General features: G+C 45.5%; 1 protein-coding gene across 9 annotated transcripts in view; it reads left to right on the plus strand.

Annotated features, from left to right (window-relative positions):
• robo2 (roundabout, axon guidance receptor, homolog 2 (Drosophila)) overlaps positions 1-16,840 on the plus strand; it is a 1,315,623-nt gene that overhangs the window by 1,214,072 nt on the left and 84,711 nt on the right. For 7 of the 9 annotated variants that reach the window (XM_063050228.1, XM_063050229.1, XM_063050235.1 and 4 more), the window contains 4 exons: positions 1,245-1,287; positions 6,410-6,546; positions 10,591-10,851; positions 11,944-12,063. In XM_063050228.1, the coding sequence (XP_062906298.1) occupies positions 1,245-1,287; positions 6,410-6,546; positions 10,591-10,851; positions 11,944-12,063 (561 nt within the window). The remainder of the gene's footprint in view (positions 1-1,244; positions 1,288-6,409; positions 6,547-10,590; positions 10,852-11,943; positions 12,064-16,840) is intronic. The other 2 variants (XM_063050237.1, XM_063050234.1) reach the window with 1 other exon arrangement.

A 16,840-nucleotide genomic window follows, 5' to 3' on the forward strand; every position in this document is an offset into this window, starting at 1 on the left:
TTTCAAATCTCTTTCTATCTCTTCTTTCAGCTAGTCCTGACGAAGGGTCTCGGCCCGAAACGTCGACTGTATCCCTTCCTAGAGATGCTGCCTGGCCTGCTGCATTCACCAGCAACTTTGATGTGTATTGCTTTTCTCATAAGTGCTGCATTAAGTCATTAAACCATTTATCATCTCTGTTACCGTTCACTTTCTGCCATTTAATACTTTCTGTGTCCAGAGTTTGGGCAATCAGTCTTAAGTTCCTGTACATACTTTCCAAAGTTCCAAAGAAATCTCCCTCCCCAGTGAGCAGTGGGAATGTGTGGGTCGTTCCCAAGGGAAGGAGCTGAAGTGGGTGGCAATGATGAACAATTGAGAGTATGAATGGAGGGATATAGTGGCTGGGTGAGATGGAAGCATGACCAGAGTACCAGCACTGAATAGTTGGGCCAAATGTCTTGTTAGCGGGTGTTCCTTTCTGGGTAATGGCACTAATAAGCAGGATAAATAGCTTGTCAATTGATAAGCACATCGATGTGGAATCATATCTGTAGAAGCCATGTCAGTGCTACCTGTACTGTATCTCAAAGTACAGATTACTCATTTTTATTGAAGGAACAGTATAATTCAGACAATTTGTCCTCTTAAATGAGAAAGAACACATGTTGTCCAGTATGTTGTAATTTTTGTTTCTGCAGGGATTTTCCGGACATTCCAAAATCTCGGTGTCAAAGCCTAATGCAACAGGACACATCTTGGCCTTAGTGCAGCACAACAAACCTTGGGCCTGGCGCAACTCTATAAAGCCTGGGCCTGGAATAGCTCTATAAGGCCTGGGTTTTGTGTGGTACTATAAAGCCTGGGCCTAGAGTAGCACTATAAGGCCTGGGCCTAGAATAGCACTATAAAGCCTGGCCCTAGAACAGCTCTATAAGGCCTGGGTTTTGTGTAGCACTATAAAGCCTGAGACTAGAGTAGTGCTACAAAGCCCAGGCCTAGAGGAGCACTTCAGATACATGCTGTAGTTCAGCATAATTTGTATTTTAACATGTTTACTTGAATTTCTTGCTGATTTGTATCTTGGTGTGACAGATTCCTCATAATGTGCTGATGAATATAAAAAAATGGTTTGTGGATGGGATGTAATAGTAATGGTGAACTTTCTTTTGGGGTGGGGAAAATGATGTTCTGCTGAAGGGATATCTAACAGAGATCTGTTTTGTTCTCTTTCCCCTTTCATCCATCCTGTGGGAAAATCACAGTGACATTCCAACGTGTTGATGGAGGAATGATGAGCAATGGAAGGTGAGTTCAAGAAAGTCAAAGTTTCAATTGTTCAATATTTAACTGAAAATTCAAGATTGTTCAATGTCATTTCCAGTGCACAAGGGTACTGGAAAATGAAATCACTGTTACTCTTGATCTGATGCAGCACAAAAATCATAATAAGATAATGAACACAATAATAAGAAAAACAGTAAGTATGAATACTTAATATAGTTTGTATACATAGATTGTATGTCCATAAAGTGACACTGGGCATGGAGTGATTGTACATAAAGTGACTCTGACAGGAAGTGATAAAGCAGTGGTCATGAGGGGCTGTGGAGGGGTTGATTAGTGGGTGGAGGTGTTGATCAGCCTTTTTGCTTGGTGAAAGTAGCTGGCTTTGAATCTGGTGGTCCTGGCGTAGCCTCCATCCTGATAGGCATGGGACTTACTGTCCATTAGCAGGGTGGGTGGGATCCTTCATGATATTATTGGCCCCTTTTTGTATTTATATGTCCTTTATGGTTGTTAGACAGGTGCCAGTGACCTCAAACATTTAATGGTGTTGTAGGATTCAAGATGTAATAATGTAAATGCCCTCAATTTCAATCTGGAATTATCAAGGGGCCAGTCACACAATGATGTGGCTGTACAGAAGAAGGTTCATTTACATTGATAGGGCCAGACTATTGAGAAGTGGCTAATGGTTTGCTGAAAGTGCGTCACTGTTAGACAGGGTGGTGAAGAAGGCTTTTGCAACACAGGCCTTTGTCATTCAGTGGACTGAGTGTGCAAATTACACTGCAGTTGTGCAAGGCATTAGTGAGTCTGCATTGGAATACTGTGTTTGACTTTGATCCCCCTGTTACAGAAAAGATGACATTATCTGGAAAGAGTTCAAAAGAGGATTACTTGAATGTTCTAGGTCTTGAGAAATTGAGCTATGGAGAGAGGTTGAGAAGGCTAGGAGAATGAGAGTGATTTGTATAAAATGAGGAGAAATATAGAAAGGGTGAATGCAATCTTTTTCCAAAGGTTAGGATATTGGGAACAAAGGGTACAATGTTAAGTTGAGAGGTGAAAGATGTAAAAAGGCCCTGAATAACAACTTTCTTCACCCAGAGGATGGCTCTTATGTGGAATGAGCTACTGGAGGAAGTGGTCCATTTGGGTAGAAAAGATTTAGAAAGATTTGAACCAAACCTGGGCAAATTAGGCTAACTTAGCTCGTCATCGTGATCAGCATGGAACGTTAGGCTGACAGACCTGTTTCTTTAACCAGAGAGTGGAGAATCTGTGGAACTCATTGCCACAAGCAGCTGTGGAGGCCAAGCCTTTAAGTAGATTTAAGGCAGTGGTTGATAGATTCTTGATTGATCAAGACATGAAGGGATACAGGGAGAAAGCAGGAGATTGGGGATGAGAAGAAAATGGATCACGATGAAATGGAGGAGCAGACGATGGGACAAATGGCCTCATTCTACTCCTATTGTATATCCTGTCTTGTGGTTTCCATGCCCTGTGACCCTTTGTAAGTCATTCAGGTGTAGGGAGATGAACATGACATTGACATGCAATGATGGAATATTCCCACCTTACTTGGCCTACACATACACTCTGTGGTCCCATCTCCCAGTGAGATTCAGGAACGGAGCAGCAAGTACTGGGAAAAGTTCCCATGTCTAATCCAGAGCGAAAGGCAGGTAATGTTTAATGGCAGTTGGCTGAGCTGGAAACTATGGGCCAAAACAATATTGGATGTTTAATCCCTTCCATGTGTCATGAAAAGAACAGGTAACAAAGATGAAAATCTTGTACTGATTTCTTAGATAGATGTTGGCTGCATTAATTGGACATTATTAGCATAAATGCTTGAAAGGTCCACTTCTTATTGGCTGCTTCCAAATTGCTGTGAGTCTTCTGATTACACGTAATCGATCACATGGTAAATGACTCAGAGATGATGGATAGATTGGAGACGGATCACCTGTCATTGCCATACTGTGGGGAAGGGCATTTCAGATTAATGTCGTGTACCTAGGGAACACGTTAAAAATCCATCAGAGCTCTCTGTTCCAACACAGCTTGCCTGCAAACGAGGGTTGAAGAGTGCAGTCATCCTGTATGGCCAACATGGCACATTATATTTTATTTAGAGATACAGCGTAAAACAGACTTTTCCAGAGCAATGATGTGCACCACCCAGCAACCCACCTTTTTAACCTCGCCTAATCACAGGGCAATTTACAATGATCAATTAACCTAATAAACGGTAGAGTGGACATGGGGAGGATGTTTCCTATCGTGGGGGAGTCTAGCGCCAGAGGGCATAACCTCGGAATAGAAGGACGTCCATTTAGGACAGATGAGGAGTGGTGCATCTGTAGAATTTGTTGCCACAGGCAACTTTGGAGGCCAAGTCATTGGGTATATTTAAGGCAGAGGTTGATAGGTTCTTGATTAGTCAGGGTGTGAAAGATTACGGGGAGAAAGCAGGAGAATGGGTTTGAGAGGGAAAATGGATCAGCCATGATGAAATAACAGAGCAGACTCAATGGGCTGAATGGCCTAATTATGTGTCTTTAGAATGTGGGAGGAAACTAGAGCACCCGGAGGAAATCCGCATGTTCACAGGAAGGAACGTACGTAGTCCTTACTGATGATGTCGGAATTGAACTCCAAACGCCCCTGAGCTATAATAGCGTTACATTAACCAGCCACACCACTGTGCTGCCCTATTCCCTTCACTCTGTCAGGAGCAGCCATGCCCAAATCTGCCTTGGCCTTGAGCAAACTGGGTCCAAGTCCGTGACTGGTTTAGAGGAAACAGAGATGTTTACTTAACTGGGACAAGTGGTAATCTGTTTATTACTGTCATATGCACTGAGATACAGGGAAAAATTTGCTTGCATGCTACCCAGACAGATCATTCCATTACAAATAACAGAATGCAGAATATAAAGTCAAGTTTATTGTCATCGGCACAAGTATCGTTTCTGTATCAGAGGTGAAATGGAAAAACTTACTTGCAGCAATGTCACAGGCACAGAGCATCAGATATTCAATTTTCGCAAAAAGATCAGACATTATATACAGCAGAGATTCTGCCAATGCAACACACACAAGATGCAGGAGGATCTTTATTCCTCTCATAGATGCTGCCTGACCTGCTGAGTTCCTCCAGCATTTTGTGTGTTGCTCATAAATTATACACAATTCTTACAAGCTAGAACAGAATTTAAAAATACAATAATAAATGAGGAACACGCACAAAATGCTGGAGGAACTCAGCAGGTCTACGGAGATGAATAAAAAGTCGATGTTTCAGACCGAGGTCCTTCATCGGGACAGGAAAGGAAGGAGAAGGACACCAGAATAAAAAGATGTTGGAGGGGTGGTGGAGAGGGGAAGGAAGGTAGCTGAAAGGCAATAGGTGAAGCTAGGTGGGTGGGAAAGATAAAGGGCTGGAGTGAAGGAATCTGATAGGACAGGAGAGTGGACCATGGGAGAAAGGGAAAGAGGAGGGACTCAGGGGGAGGTGATAGGCAGGTGAGAAGAGGTAATAGGCCAGAGTAGTGAACAGAAGAAGAGGGGAGACAGAGGAGAAAGAATACCAGAAGTCAGTGTCATGCCATCAGGTTGGAAGCTGCCCAGAAAGAATATAAGGTGTTGCTCCTCCAACCTGAGAGTGGCCTCATTGAGGCACAAGAGGAGGCCATGGATTGACATGTGGAATGGGAATAGGAATCGGAATTAAATTTTTTGGCCATCAGGAAGTTTTGCTTTTTGGCGAATGGTGTGGAGGTGCTCAACAAAATGGTACAACAGGTCACAGCAATGTTCTGGAGGTCAATGTAAGACATTGGTTTGAAAGTATTACAGTTGTAGTGTTATAAATAGTTTTCCAGTTACAGAGAAACTACAGTTCAGGTAGACAGAAACTTCAATGGCCCCAGCAAGGTAGATTGGGAGAATCAAGAGTTCATCTTTAGAGGAGAAGAGGTCCATGCAATTGACATAACAGTGGAATAGAAGCTGTCCTTAAGCCTGATGGTACGTGTTCTCAAGCTGTTGTATACTGCTGTATACCCAACAAGAAATGGGAGACGGGAAAAAGTTTGGGGTAGGAGGGGTCCTTGGTTATGTTGGCTGCTTTTATGAGGCAGCAGGAAATGTAGACAAAGTCAATGGAGGAGAAACTTGTGCGATGGACTGGGCTGTGGTCGCTGTTGTTTTGGGCACAGATTTAAAATGTTGGTGAAGAGGGGGATGTGAGTAAGGACTTACTCTTTGCATAGATGTGGTGATGATGTGAAACTCACTGGCTGGTGGGAACACAATCACAACCTTCAAAGAGGAATTCAGCAGACCGTGGATGGAGAGTAATTTCCTGACCTACAGGAGAAGTTGGAGAGTGCATTGATGGGAACCATCACAAACTCACTCAAGACAGAAGAGAGACTACTGATGCTGGAATCTGAAGCAGCACATAGGAATCTTGAGGAACTCAAGGGGTTAGGCAACATTTCTGGAGGGAAATGATCAGTTGACATTTTGGTCTGAGAACCTTCAATGATAGAGGGAAGATACTCAGTATGAAGAGGTGACTGGATCTGGTAGGTGACAGGTGGATTCAGCTGAGGAGGAATGATAGGCAGGTGGAGGATGGGACAGTGGGAATAGTGACAGAGGCTGGGAAGTGAAGGATGGAAGTGACAAAGGTCTGTAAAGTCAGTGGGCCAAAGTATCTCCTCGTGCATCTTAACGGTGCAGTGATTTTAAGTTCTCAAACTCCTTCACTTGTAAAACACCAGCTGCTCTGACAGAATGATCAAATCCAGGAATGGGAGATATTGTTCTCAGGGTCAGAAGATACCTATCAAGTTTTGAGTTCTCTACTGATAAATGACAGGGCCCAGGCAAGGTCGAAGGGAACCCTGGCCAACCCAGTAGTCTTGATTGGGGCAAGTTGTTCATCGTGCCTCAGAGGGTAATTTATTTTTTTTGTTACATAGAAACATAGAAAACCTACAGCACAATACAGGCCCTTCAACCCACAAAGCTGTGCCAAACATACTCTTACTTTAGAAATTACCTAGAGTACCCATAGCCCTCTATTTTTCTAAGCTATTTTTCTATTGTTCTTGTCTTCTTCCAGTAGACCCGGCCTGCTTAATCCTGGTGAATCCAGCTACCCCTGGCTCGCAGACTCCTGGCCTGCCACCAGCCTCCCCGTCAATGGCAGCAGCAATGGTCCCGGTGACCTGGGAGGAGTTGGCAACTTCAGCCGCGGAGGTGAGTGCAAGCCGAGATTTGGTGCCATTGGGTGGAGCTCTGGACCTCTGCTGCGAGATCCCAAGGACCCTAGCTGGGAGGGAAGGGAATGTGAAGATCTGGATCACGTGAAGACAGTTGGGTTTTGTGTGCTGGATATGGACATAGTTGTATTGGTACAGAACCAGAGATCAGCGTGCAGTCCCAGCATGGTAGCTGTGGAATTAACAATCTAAAGCGCAAGAAAAATCATTAATTTATAATGGTGATCATGAACACTACGACTACTCCACCTAGTTCACTGCAGTCATTCAACAGGGGACACCTGGCAAATCCGTCATCCTCAAAGATTTAAAGATTACCTTTATTTGGCACAGGTGCATTGAAGCATCGAAACATAGAGTGAAATATGTTTTTTGCGCCAATGACCAAAACATCTGAGGATTCTGCTGGGGAGCCCGAAAGTGTCACCATGCTTCCAGAGCCAGCATAGCATACTAGGTTACTAACCCTGACCCATACATCCAAAACCTATCAATCTCAGCCTAAATACATTGATGGGGCAACTTACCCGGGAAAGCCCCAGCGAACGGGTCTCTAGCATTGAATCTGGCTCTGGGGTTCTTAAGGGAAGTGGAGAGACCGGTAGGGATAGAGGATTCAGAATCAGGTTGAATATCACTGGCATATGTCATGGAATTTTTTTGCTTTATAGCAGCAATACATTGTAATACACAATAACAGTAAAATGAAAATTACAGTAAGTATATCTATAAAAATAAATGAAATAAGTAGTGTACAAAGAGAAAAGAAATAATGAAGTAGAGTTTATGGGTTCATTGTCCATTCAGAAACTTGATGGCAGAGGGGAAGAAGCTGTTCCTGAAACTCTGTCCGTGTGCCTTCAGGCTCCTGCCCCTCATTCTTGATGGTAGCAATGAGCAGAGTTCATGTCCTGGGTGAGGGGGGTCCTTAATGCTGGATGCCACCTTTTGAAAGTGTCCTAGATGCAGAGGAGGCTAGTGCCCATGATGTAGCTAGTTGAGTTTACAGCTTTCTGCAGCTTTTTCTGATTCTGTGCCATAGCCCCTCCATACCAGATATACCAGATGGTGATACAACCAGTTAGAAAGCTCCCCATGGTATATCTGTAGAAATTTGTGAGAATCAGTGATGACATACCAATTCTCCTCAAATTCGTAATGAAATATAGCCACTGTCGTGCCTTCTTTGTAATTGCATCAACATTTTGAGCCCAATATAGATCTTCAGAGATGTTAAGATAGATAGATAGATACTTTATTGATCCCAAAGGAAATTTCAGTGTTACAGTAGCATTACAATTGCACAGATGTACAAATATACAAATATTAGAAGAGAAGTAAAAGAGAATTAAAAATATGTTACGTCAACCAGTCTATCAGGGGGCAGTCATCACTTCTCTCGCTAAAGGTTGACTCATTATAGAGGCTAATGGCCGAGGGTAAGAATGACCTCATATAGCGCTCTTTGGATCAGCACAGTCGCACCAAGGAACACCCAAGAACTTAAAACTGCTCACCCTTTCCACTTCTGATCCCTCTATGAGGACTGGTGTGTGTTCCCTCGACTTCCCCATCCTGAAGTTAACAATCAGTCCCTTGGTCTTTCTGACATTAAGTGCAAGGTTGTTGCTATAACACCACTCAACCAGCAGGTCTATCTCACTCCTGTGCACCTCCTCATCGCTTTCCGAAATTCTGCCAACAATAGCTTTTCCTCTGCAAATTCACAGATGGAATTTGAGCTATGCCTAGCCAGACAGTGAGTGTAGAGAGAATAGAGCAGTGGGCTAAGCACACATCTTTGACGTTCACCAGGGTTGATTGTCAACGAGGATGAGATGTTATCTCCAACCTTCACTGACTGCAGTTTCCTGGTGACGATGTCAAGGATTCTCCTTGCAGAGGGAGATACAGAGACCCAGATTTGGGAGCTTGTTGATTAGAACCTGAGGGTATGATTGCGTTGAAAAAACAGCAGCCTGACATAAGTATTACTTTTGTCCAGCTGAATGGAGAGCAGTGAGATTGCATCCATTGTTGACCTACCGGGCAATAGAAAAATTACAGCAGGTCCAGATCCTTGCTTATACGGGAATTATTTCTGGTCATGACCAATATCTCAAAGCACTTCATCACATTAGATGTGAGTGCAACTGGGCGATGCTCATTGTGGCAGTGGTATGAAGCAAGTGGTATATTACCTCCCAGAGCCAGGGTCTTCCACCAGTTCTTTAGTCAGACATTCAACCTCCTTATCATCCTGTTCTTATCCTCAATGGCACAAGAATACTGTACATCCAACGACTTGGCTTCTGTAGCAACAGATTCCATAGATTCACCACCCTCTGGCTGAAAAAAATACCTGGACATCTCAGTTCTAAAGTGACGTCCCTCTGAGCCCGTACCACGGAAAGGGAATTATTCCAGTTCCCTTCCCGTCTCTCTACACAGCCTTTCATTATTTGTTGAAGTAATTATCAAACTCATTACCAAAGTTCTTTACAATCTGCTCCCACTGCCCATTCAAGCAAATCCTTCGGAATCACAGTAACTCACTGATATTGATGTTTGTTTTCTTTTTTATGCTGCAAGGTTTCTAGGAAATATTTTACATTCAACACATTCAGTGAAAGGTTCATTTACCTCGCACCTTTAACCCGGCTGACAGGTGGAAAATCTGATTGAAATGTGACACCAGAGCACACCAGGTATATTAGGAAAGGTGGCTAAGAAAATGGTGAAAGAGAGAGGTTTTAAAGCGTGCCATGGACAAAGAGAAGGAACGAGACAGAGGAAATGTTGGCGCCAGCAACCTGGGCACAGCCAGTGGTTGGGGCTGATTAAATACAAGTATAGTGATCTCAGAGTATTCGGATGAGACTGAAAAGGTAGTGAGGGCCAAAACTGTGCGGAGATTTTAACAGGAGTTGGAAATTTTAAATGGAGGCCAGATGCTGGGCATCACGCTGTGTAATTCCTGCAATTTCTCGGTGTTGTTTTTATATATAAAGGATGGATTTAGTCAGTGGATTGTGAAGGGCATTGAGCATATCACAGATGGGGACTGTATATCATCTCCCCTCTGTTGGTTCATGGACTGCATCTGTTCTGAAACACTTAAACTCAGGGTGACATGTTTATTTTTCATGTCAGATGTGGTCGTTTGCAGACTCGCTTACGATCACTGATTGGTTTTCTCTTTCCCTCTCTCCCTGCCTTTCATTTCCTAACTCTCCTGGGCACTCTCACTCTCTCACCCTTCCTCCCCTTTCATTTTCCTTCCCTTTCTCCCTTTCTCCTTCCCTGCCTCACTCCTCTTACTCTTTTCCTCTTGTTCCCCTCTCTGTTATCCCTTCCCCTCTTCTCTCCCTAACTCTTTCTCGCCTCCCCTTGTCCTCCGTCCCTCACTCCCTTCCCCACTCTCTTCACCCTTTCCCTCTCTGTTTCCTCCATCCCCACTCTCTTTTTGCCCTCCTTTTCAATTTTTCTCTTCTTTCTTTCCATTGCTCTCATTCACTCCCTCTATCCCTCATGTTCCCTTTCTCTCATCCGTACTCACCCTTTTCCTCTTTTACTTGTTGCCTCTTTCTCTCTTCACCTGCTCTTCCTTTTCCTTCTCCCCTTCCACTGTCCATACCCTTCTCTCTCTCCCACTCTAACTTCCCTCTATCCCACACTCGCTCCCTCCCTCTCTTCACTCTTTCGTTCTTTCCACATTCTCTCTCACTCTCTCTTCCCCTGTTTCACCCACTTTCTTTCTCTCTCTCCCTCCTCACACTGCCTCTCCTTCTCTATCTCTTTTTCTCTCCCCTATCTCTCACCTTTTCTCCCTTCTACACTTTCCACCATTCTCTCTCTCCTACTCTCCTTCTCCCCCTTTCTCCCTCGCTTTCTTTCACTGTCTCCCCCTCTCTCCCACTACCCTGTCCCTTCCCCCTCTCTCTCTCCTCTGCCCCCTCCCTTCAACCCTCACCCCCTTCCTCCTCTGCCCTCACACACCTTGCCCCCACACGTCCCTCAGGCCAGAGCGATAAACTGGGAACTATGCTATCGGACAGCGCCATTTACAGCAGCATCGATGTCACCACCAAGGCTGGCTTCAGCAGCCCGGGACAGGTCACCCAGGCCACGCCGTATGCCACCACCCAGATCCTCCACTCCAGCAGCATCCAGGAGCTGGCTGTCGACCTGCCCGACCCCCAGTGGAAGAACTCCGCCCAGCAGAAGTCCGACTCTTCCGGATGCACATACTCTCTGCCGGAGCAGAACAAGTTCAACAATGGTGAGTGGGAAAGGTGTACAGCTTGGGGTAAGTTCAGTTAGAGCGCACAGACACTTCAGAGACCAATGAGAAGGCTTTCATTGTGCTTCAGACAAGGAGTTTCAGCATCAGGGCTTTGTGTTTTTGGCATCCTAGATGTGTATGAACCTGGGCACGTGGAATCCTGAAGAACTGGAACATAAATCTGAATTTACATCAGTCTGCACGAATCCATAGCTCTTCCTTCCACCTTCTTCCCAAATCCCTCACCATCTTTTAACTATTTTCCACAATTTTGCACCCCAACCTCCTCCTCAAGCCCTACCTATCCATCTCCTTGTTCTTCCTCAAAACAATCGACATACCTTCATCCACATTCTCCCCAGATTTCTCAATACCACCGACCAACCTTCTCCCCAGTCTTCAACCCCTACACACCCACCTTCTCCCTGCCCTCCCCAAACCTACCAACATACCTTCTTCTCCAGTCCCAGCTCCCACATTCTCCCCATATTTCTCAATACCACCGAACAACCTTCTCCCCAATCTTCAACCCCTACACACCCACCTTCTCCCTGCCCACCCCAAACCTACTGACATACCTTCTTCCCCAGTCCCAGCTCCCATATTCTCCCCATATTTCTCAATGCCACTGACCAACCTTCTCCCCAATGTTCAACCCCTACACACCCAACTTCTCCCTGTTCACCCCAAACCCACCCAAATGTCTTCTTGCCCAGTCCCATCTCCTACATACTCCCCATATTTCTCAATGCTACTGACCAACATTCTCCCCAATCTTCAACTCCCACACAGCTAAGAGTCCACATGAAATCCTGCAGACTCCAGCCCAAGATTCCTTCTGCATCCTGGGATTAAACAAGCCAAAGTTTTACTGCAGTGGGTTTTGCACCCAATTTCCTTTGTGCACCATTAAAATGGAACCAGATGCAAAAACAATGGTCCCGATGATGAGACTCCTGTGTGCAAGTAGTTTTTGCTGTTTCCTTAGAACCTCCACTGCTTTTGCTTTAACTGCATGTACTTGCATGTGCTTGCACCATGACCTAATAACACTTGATGCCGCTGTGACTTCTACCCTTTGACCTCTAGCCCTGCTTATCATCCCTGACTACCGATTGGCTGAGGGATTGTCTAACAGAATGCCTCACAACCATTCTGAGGACTTCAGCACCTCCAGTTCCCACAACAGCTCAGAAAGAAGCCTCTCAGGTTTGTCCTCCATACTAACACTACCATCTGAACCCCATGAGAGCAGAAGAAAATCTGCAGATGCTGGAAATCCAAGCAACGCACACAAAGTTATGGAAGAACTCAGCAGGACAGGCAGCATCTATGTAAAAGAGTAAACAGTTTCCTTTTTGGACTGAGACCCTTCGTCAGGACCCTTCATGATATTGAAGGGTCTCAACCCGAAACATTGACTATACTCTTTTCCATAGATACTACCTAACCTGCTGAGTTCCTCCAGTATTTTGTCTGTGTTGTCCATGAGAACAGGTCTGGCAATGTATTAATGAGATGGGTCAATCTATGACAAGCAGTTTCCTTGTGCACTGCCTTGTTGGAAGCTAACAATGATGTACTCATGCTTGGAGATTAATTTCTTTTCCTTAACTCCTGCCTGAAGAAAAGGGAGAGACTTTCAGGGTATCGAAGGGTCCCAGAGATGCTGTGGACTGGTCAGTGGGGTAAAGAGTAAAATATGTCAAACAGCTAGCCCATGCCAACTTCCTAGCAACCATGAGAGGACAGGGGACTGATCACTGAAAGTTTGTTATGTTACCAAGGAGTTTACAGGGGATCCCAACCCTTTTTTATGCCATAGAGACCAGGTAGGGAACCCTTGCTCAGCAGATGCACGATGGAGAACATTCAGACTGGTTGCACCACAGTCTGGTATGGAGGGACCAATGCCCAGGATCGGAAAAAGATGTAGAGGATTGCTCCAATATGGACACTAGCTTCCCCACCAACAAGAACATCTTCAAAGAACGATGCCCAAAAAGACAGCATCCATCAGTAAGAACCCCCATCATCCAGGACGTGCCCTCTTCTCAGTACTACCATCAGGGAGGGTGTACAGGAACCTAAAGACACACACTCAGTGTTTTAGGAAAAGTTTCTTCCCTCCAACAACAGATTTCTGAACGGAAGATGAACCCATGAACACTACCTCATTATTCTGTTCTCTTTTTTGCACTACTGGTTTAATTTTTTTTAAATTTTCTTATTATAATTTATGGTATATTTTATGTATTGCACTGTACTGACATCGCAAAGCAACACATTTCTTAACATATGTCAGTGACAATAAATCTGATTCAGACACAGATTTTTCAGATCAGATACCTGGACTGATTCTAATGTCAGGAGCTGTCCTTGTATCCGTGTAGAAGTCTGCTCTCCCAGCATGGACGTTGGAATCAGAATCAGGTTTAAAGTCATAAGACCATAAGACATAGGAGCAGAATTAGGCCAGTCGGCCAATAAGGTCTGCTCCACCATTCCGTCATGGCTGATTTATTATCCCTCTCAATTCCATTCTCCTCCCTTCACCCTGTAACCTTTCATGTACTGACTAATAAAGAACCTATTAACCTCCCCCTTAAATATACTCACTGACTTTGCCTCCCCAGCCACCTGTGGTGACAAATTCCTCAGATTCACCACCCTCTGGCTAAAGAAAGTCCTCCTCATCTCCATTCTAAATGTAATCTGAGTCTGTGCCCGCTGATCCTTTGTTTGGCGGCGGCAGCACAGTGCAATACATGAAAAGGAACAGAAAAAATCTGAGGTGGAAATCAAGAGGCAGTGAGGTAGTCCTCATTGTCCATTCAGAAATCTGGTGGTGGAGGGGAACAAGCTGATCCTGAAACTTTGAGAGACGGTCCTCTTCCCCAATGGTAGCAATGAGAAAAGTCATGTCTGGATGGTGAGGGTCCTTACAGGCAGGTGCTGCCTTCTTGGGGCAGTACCTTTTGAAGATGACCTGGATGCTGGGGAGGGATCATGATGCAGCTAGCCGAGTCTACAAGCCTCTGCAGCTTTTTCAAATCCTTCACTCTGTATCTAACTGTCCCTGCCCTGGGAGTGTGTGATGGGACAGTGTAGAGGGAGTTTCACTCTGTATCTAACTGTCCCTGCCCTGGGAGTGTGTGATGGGACAGTGTAGAGGGAGCTTCACTCTGTATCTAACTGTCCCTGCCTTGGGAGTGTGTGATGGGACAGTGTGAAGGGAGCTTCACTCTGTATCTAACTGTCCCTGCCCTGGGAGTGTGTGATGGGACAGTGTGAAGGGAGCTTCACTCTGTATCTAACTGTCCCTGCCCTGGGAGTGTGTGATGGGACAGTGTAGAGGGAGATTCACTCTGTATCTAACTGTCCCTGCCCTGGGAGTGTGTGATGGGACAGTGTAGAGGGAGCTTCACTCTGTATCTAACTGTCCCTGTCCTGGGAGTGTGTGATGGGACAGTGCAGAGGGAGCTTCACTCTGTATCTAACTGTCCCTGCCTGGGAGTGTGTGATGGGACAGTGTGAAGGGAGCTTCACTCTGTATCTAACTGTCCCTGCCCTGGGAGTGTGTGATGGGACAGTGTAGAGGGAGCTTCACTCTGTATCTAACTGTCCCTGCCCTGGGAGCGTGTGATGGGACAGTGTAGAGGGAGCTTCACTCTGTATCTAACTGTCCCTGTCCTGGGAGTGTGTGATGGGACAGTGCAGAGGGAGCTTCACTCTGTATCTAACTGTCCCTGTCCTGGGAGTGTGTGATGGGACAGTGCAGAGGGAGCTTCACTCTGTATCTAACTGTCCCTGCCTGGGAGTGTGTGATGGGACAGTGTGAAGGGAGCTTCACTCTGTATCTAACTGTCCCTGCCTGGGAGTGTGTGATGGGACAGTGTGAAGGGAGCTTCACTCTGTATCTAACTGTCCCTGCCTGGGAGTGTGTGATGGGACAGTGTGAAGGGAGCTTCACTCTGTATCTAACTGTCCCTGCCTGGGAGTGTGTGATGGGACAGTGTGAAGGGAGCTTCACTCTGTATCTAACTGTCCCTGCCTGGGAGTGTGTGATGGGACAGTGTGAAGGGAGCTTCACTCTGTATCTAACTGTCCCTGCCCTGGGAGTGTGTGATGGGACAGTGTAGAGGGAGCTTCACTCTGTATCTAACTGTCCCTGCCCTGGGAGTCTGTGATGGGACAGTGCAGAGGGAGCTTCACTCTGTATCCGACTGTCCCTGCCCGGGAGTGTGTGATGGGACAGTGCAGAGGGAGCTTCACTCTGTATCCAACTGTCCGTGCCCTGGGAGTGTGTGATGGGACAGTGCAGAGGGAACTTCACTCTGTATCTAACTCCCTACTCTGGGAATGTGTGACGGAACAGTGTAGAGGAAGATTCACTCTGCATGCAATGTGTGCCTTTCCTATCCTGGGTGTGGTGATGGGACAGGGTAAACACTGCTTAATTCTGCATGTAACCTATGTTGTGTCTGATCTGAGCACATGTGAAGATAACTCTGTTTATCTGAAGCAATGTTAAATGTGAAATCCTCAGACCTACTTGACAACTCCCTGGGAGTAGAATCGGTAGTGAACAACATGTTTTTATACAGAGAGTAATGGGTATGTGGAACATCCACCCAGGGTGGTGGTAGAGGCAATACATTAGGGACATGAGGAGACTCTTAGGTAGGTGCATGGACGAAAGAATAATGGGGGGAATTGTTAGGCTGATCTTAGTACAGGTTATAAGGTTGGCACAATATCGTGGGCCTACTGCCTGTTCTATGTTCTATGTTTTATGTTGTGAGGTATACCATCATCTGCCCTCTAAATCACTCATTTCCTCCAGCCATGGGAGTGTAGTGGTTGGAGTGATGATGTTACAGCACAGGGCTTCGGACTTCAGAATTCAATCTGGTGCCCACTGTAAGGAGGTTGTGTGTCTTCCCTGTGGAACACAGGGGTTTTCTTCCAGTACTCTGGTTTCCTTGCACAGTACAAAGGCGTACCGGTGAATAGGTCAATTAGCCATTGTAAATTGTTCTGCGATTAGGCAAGAGTTAAATTGGGGGTTTGTTGTGCGGTGTGGCTCAAAGGTCTGGAAAAGCCAATTCTGCACTCTTTCTCTAACCCTGCCTGTAGCATTTCCTCATCTCTGTCTTATCCAGAATGGTCTGATGGTCTTGTGTGCACAACACTCCATACTCCAGATATTCAAGTGCCTGTCATCCTGTCATAGAACATAGAACATAGAACAGTATAGACAGGAACAGGCCCTTCGGCCCACAAACTAATTGCACTAATGACACCTGACCCCTTCTGCTGGCTCGTGATCCCGGGATAGAAGTGTTAGCCTATGAGAAGTACTTAGTGTCTCTGGGCTTGTATTCGCTGCAGTTGAGAAGAATGGAGGGGTGGGGAAGGGTGGGAAATCTCATTGAAACCTGCTGAATACTGGAAGGTCTAAATGGAGTGGATATGCACAGGATGTTTCCAAAAGTGCGGGAATTTAGGACCAGCCTCAGAGTAGAAGGATATCCATTTAGAAGAGAAATGAGGAGGAACTTCTTTAACCAGAGGATGGTGAATCTGAGGAACTCGTTACCATAGGTGACAGTGGAGGTCAAATCATTGGGTATACTTAAAGTGGAGGCTCATAAGTTCCTGATTTAGATTATAAAACATAGGAGCAGAATTAGGCCATTCGGCCCATGGAGTCTACTCTACCATTCAATCATGGCTGATCCTTTCTTCCCCTCCTCAACCTCATTCCCTGGCCTTCTCCCCGTAACTTTTGATGCCATGTCTAATCAATCTCTACCATAAATACATCCAATGACCTGGCCTCCACAGCTGCCTATGATAACACATTCTAGAAATTCACCACCCTCTGGCTAAAGAAACTTCTCCACATCTTTCTTTTTCAAACGGATGTCCCTCTATCCTGAGGCTTTACGTCTGGTCATAGACTCCCCCACTATGTGAAACA

The sequence above is a fragment of the Mobula hypostoma genome, chromosome 6 (assembly GCF_963921235.1).
Source record: "Mobula hypostoma chromosome 6, sMobHyp1.1, whole genome shotgun sequence".
In the NCBI taxonomy this organism is placed as follows: domain Eukaryota; kingdom Metazoa; phylum Chordata; class Chondrichthyes; order Myliobatiformes; family Myliobatidae; genus Mobula; species Mobula hypostoma.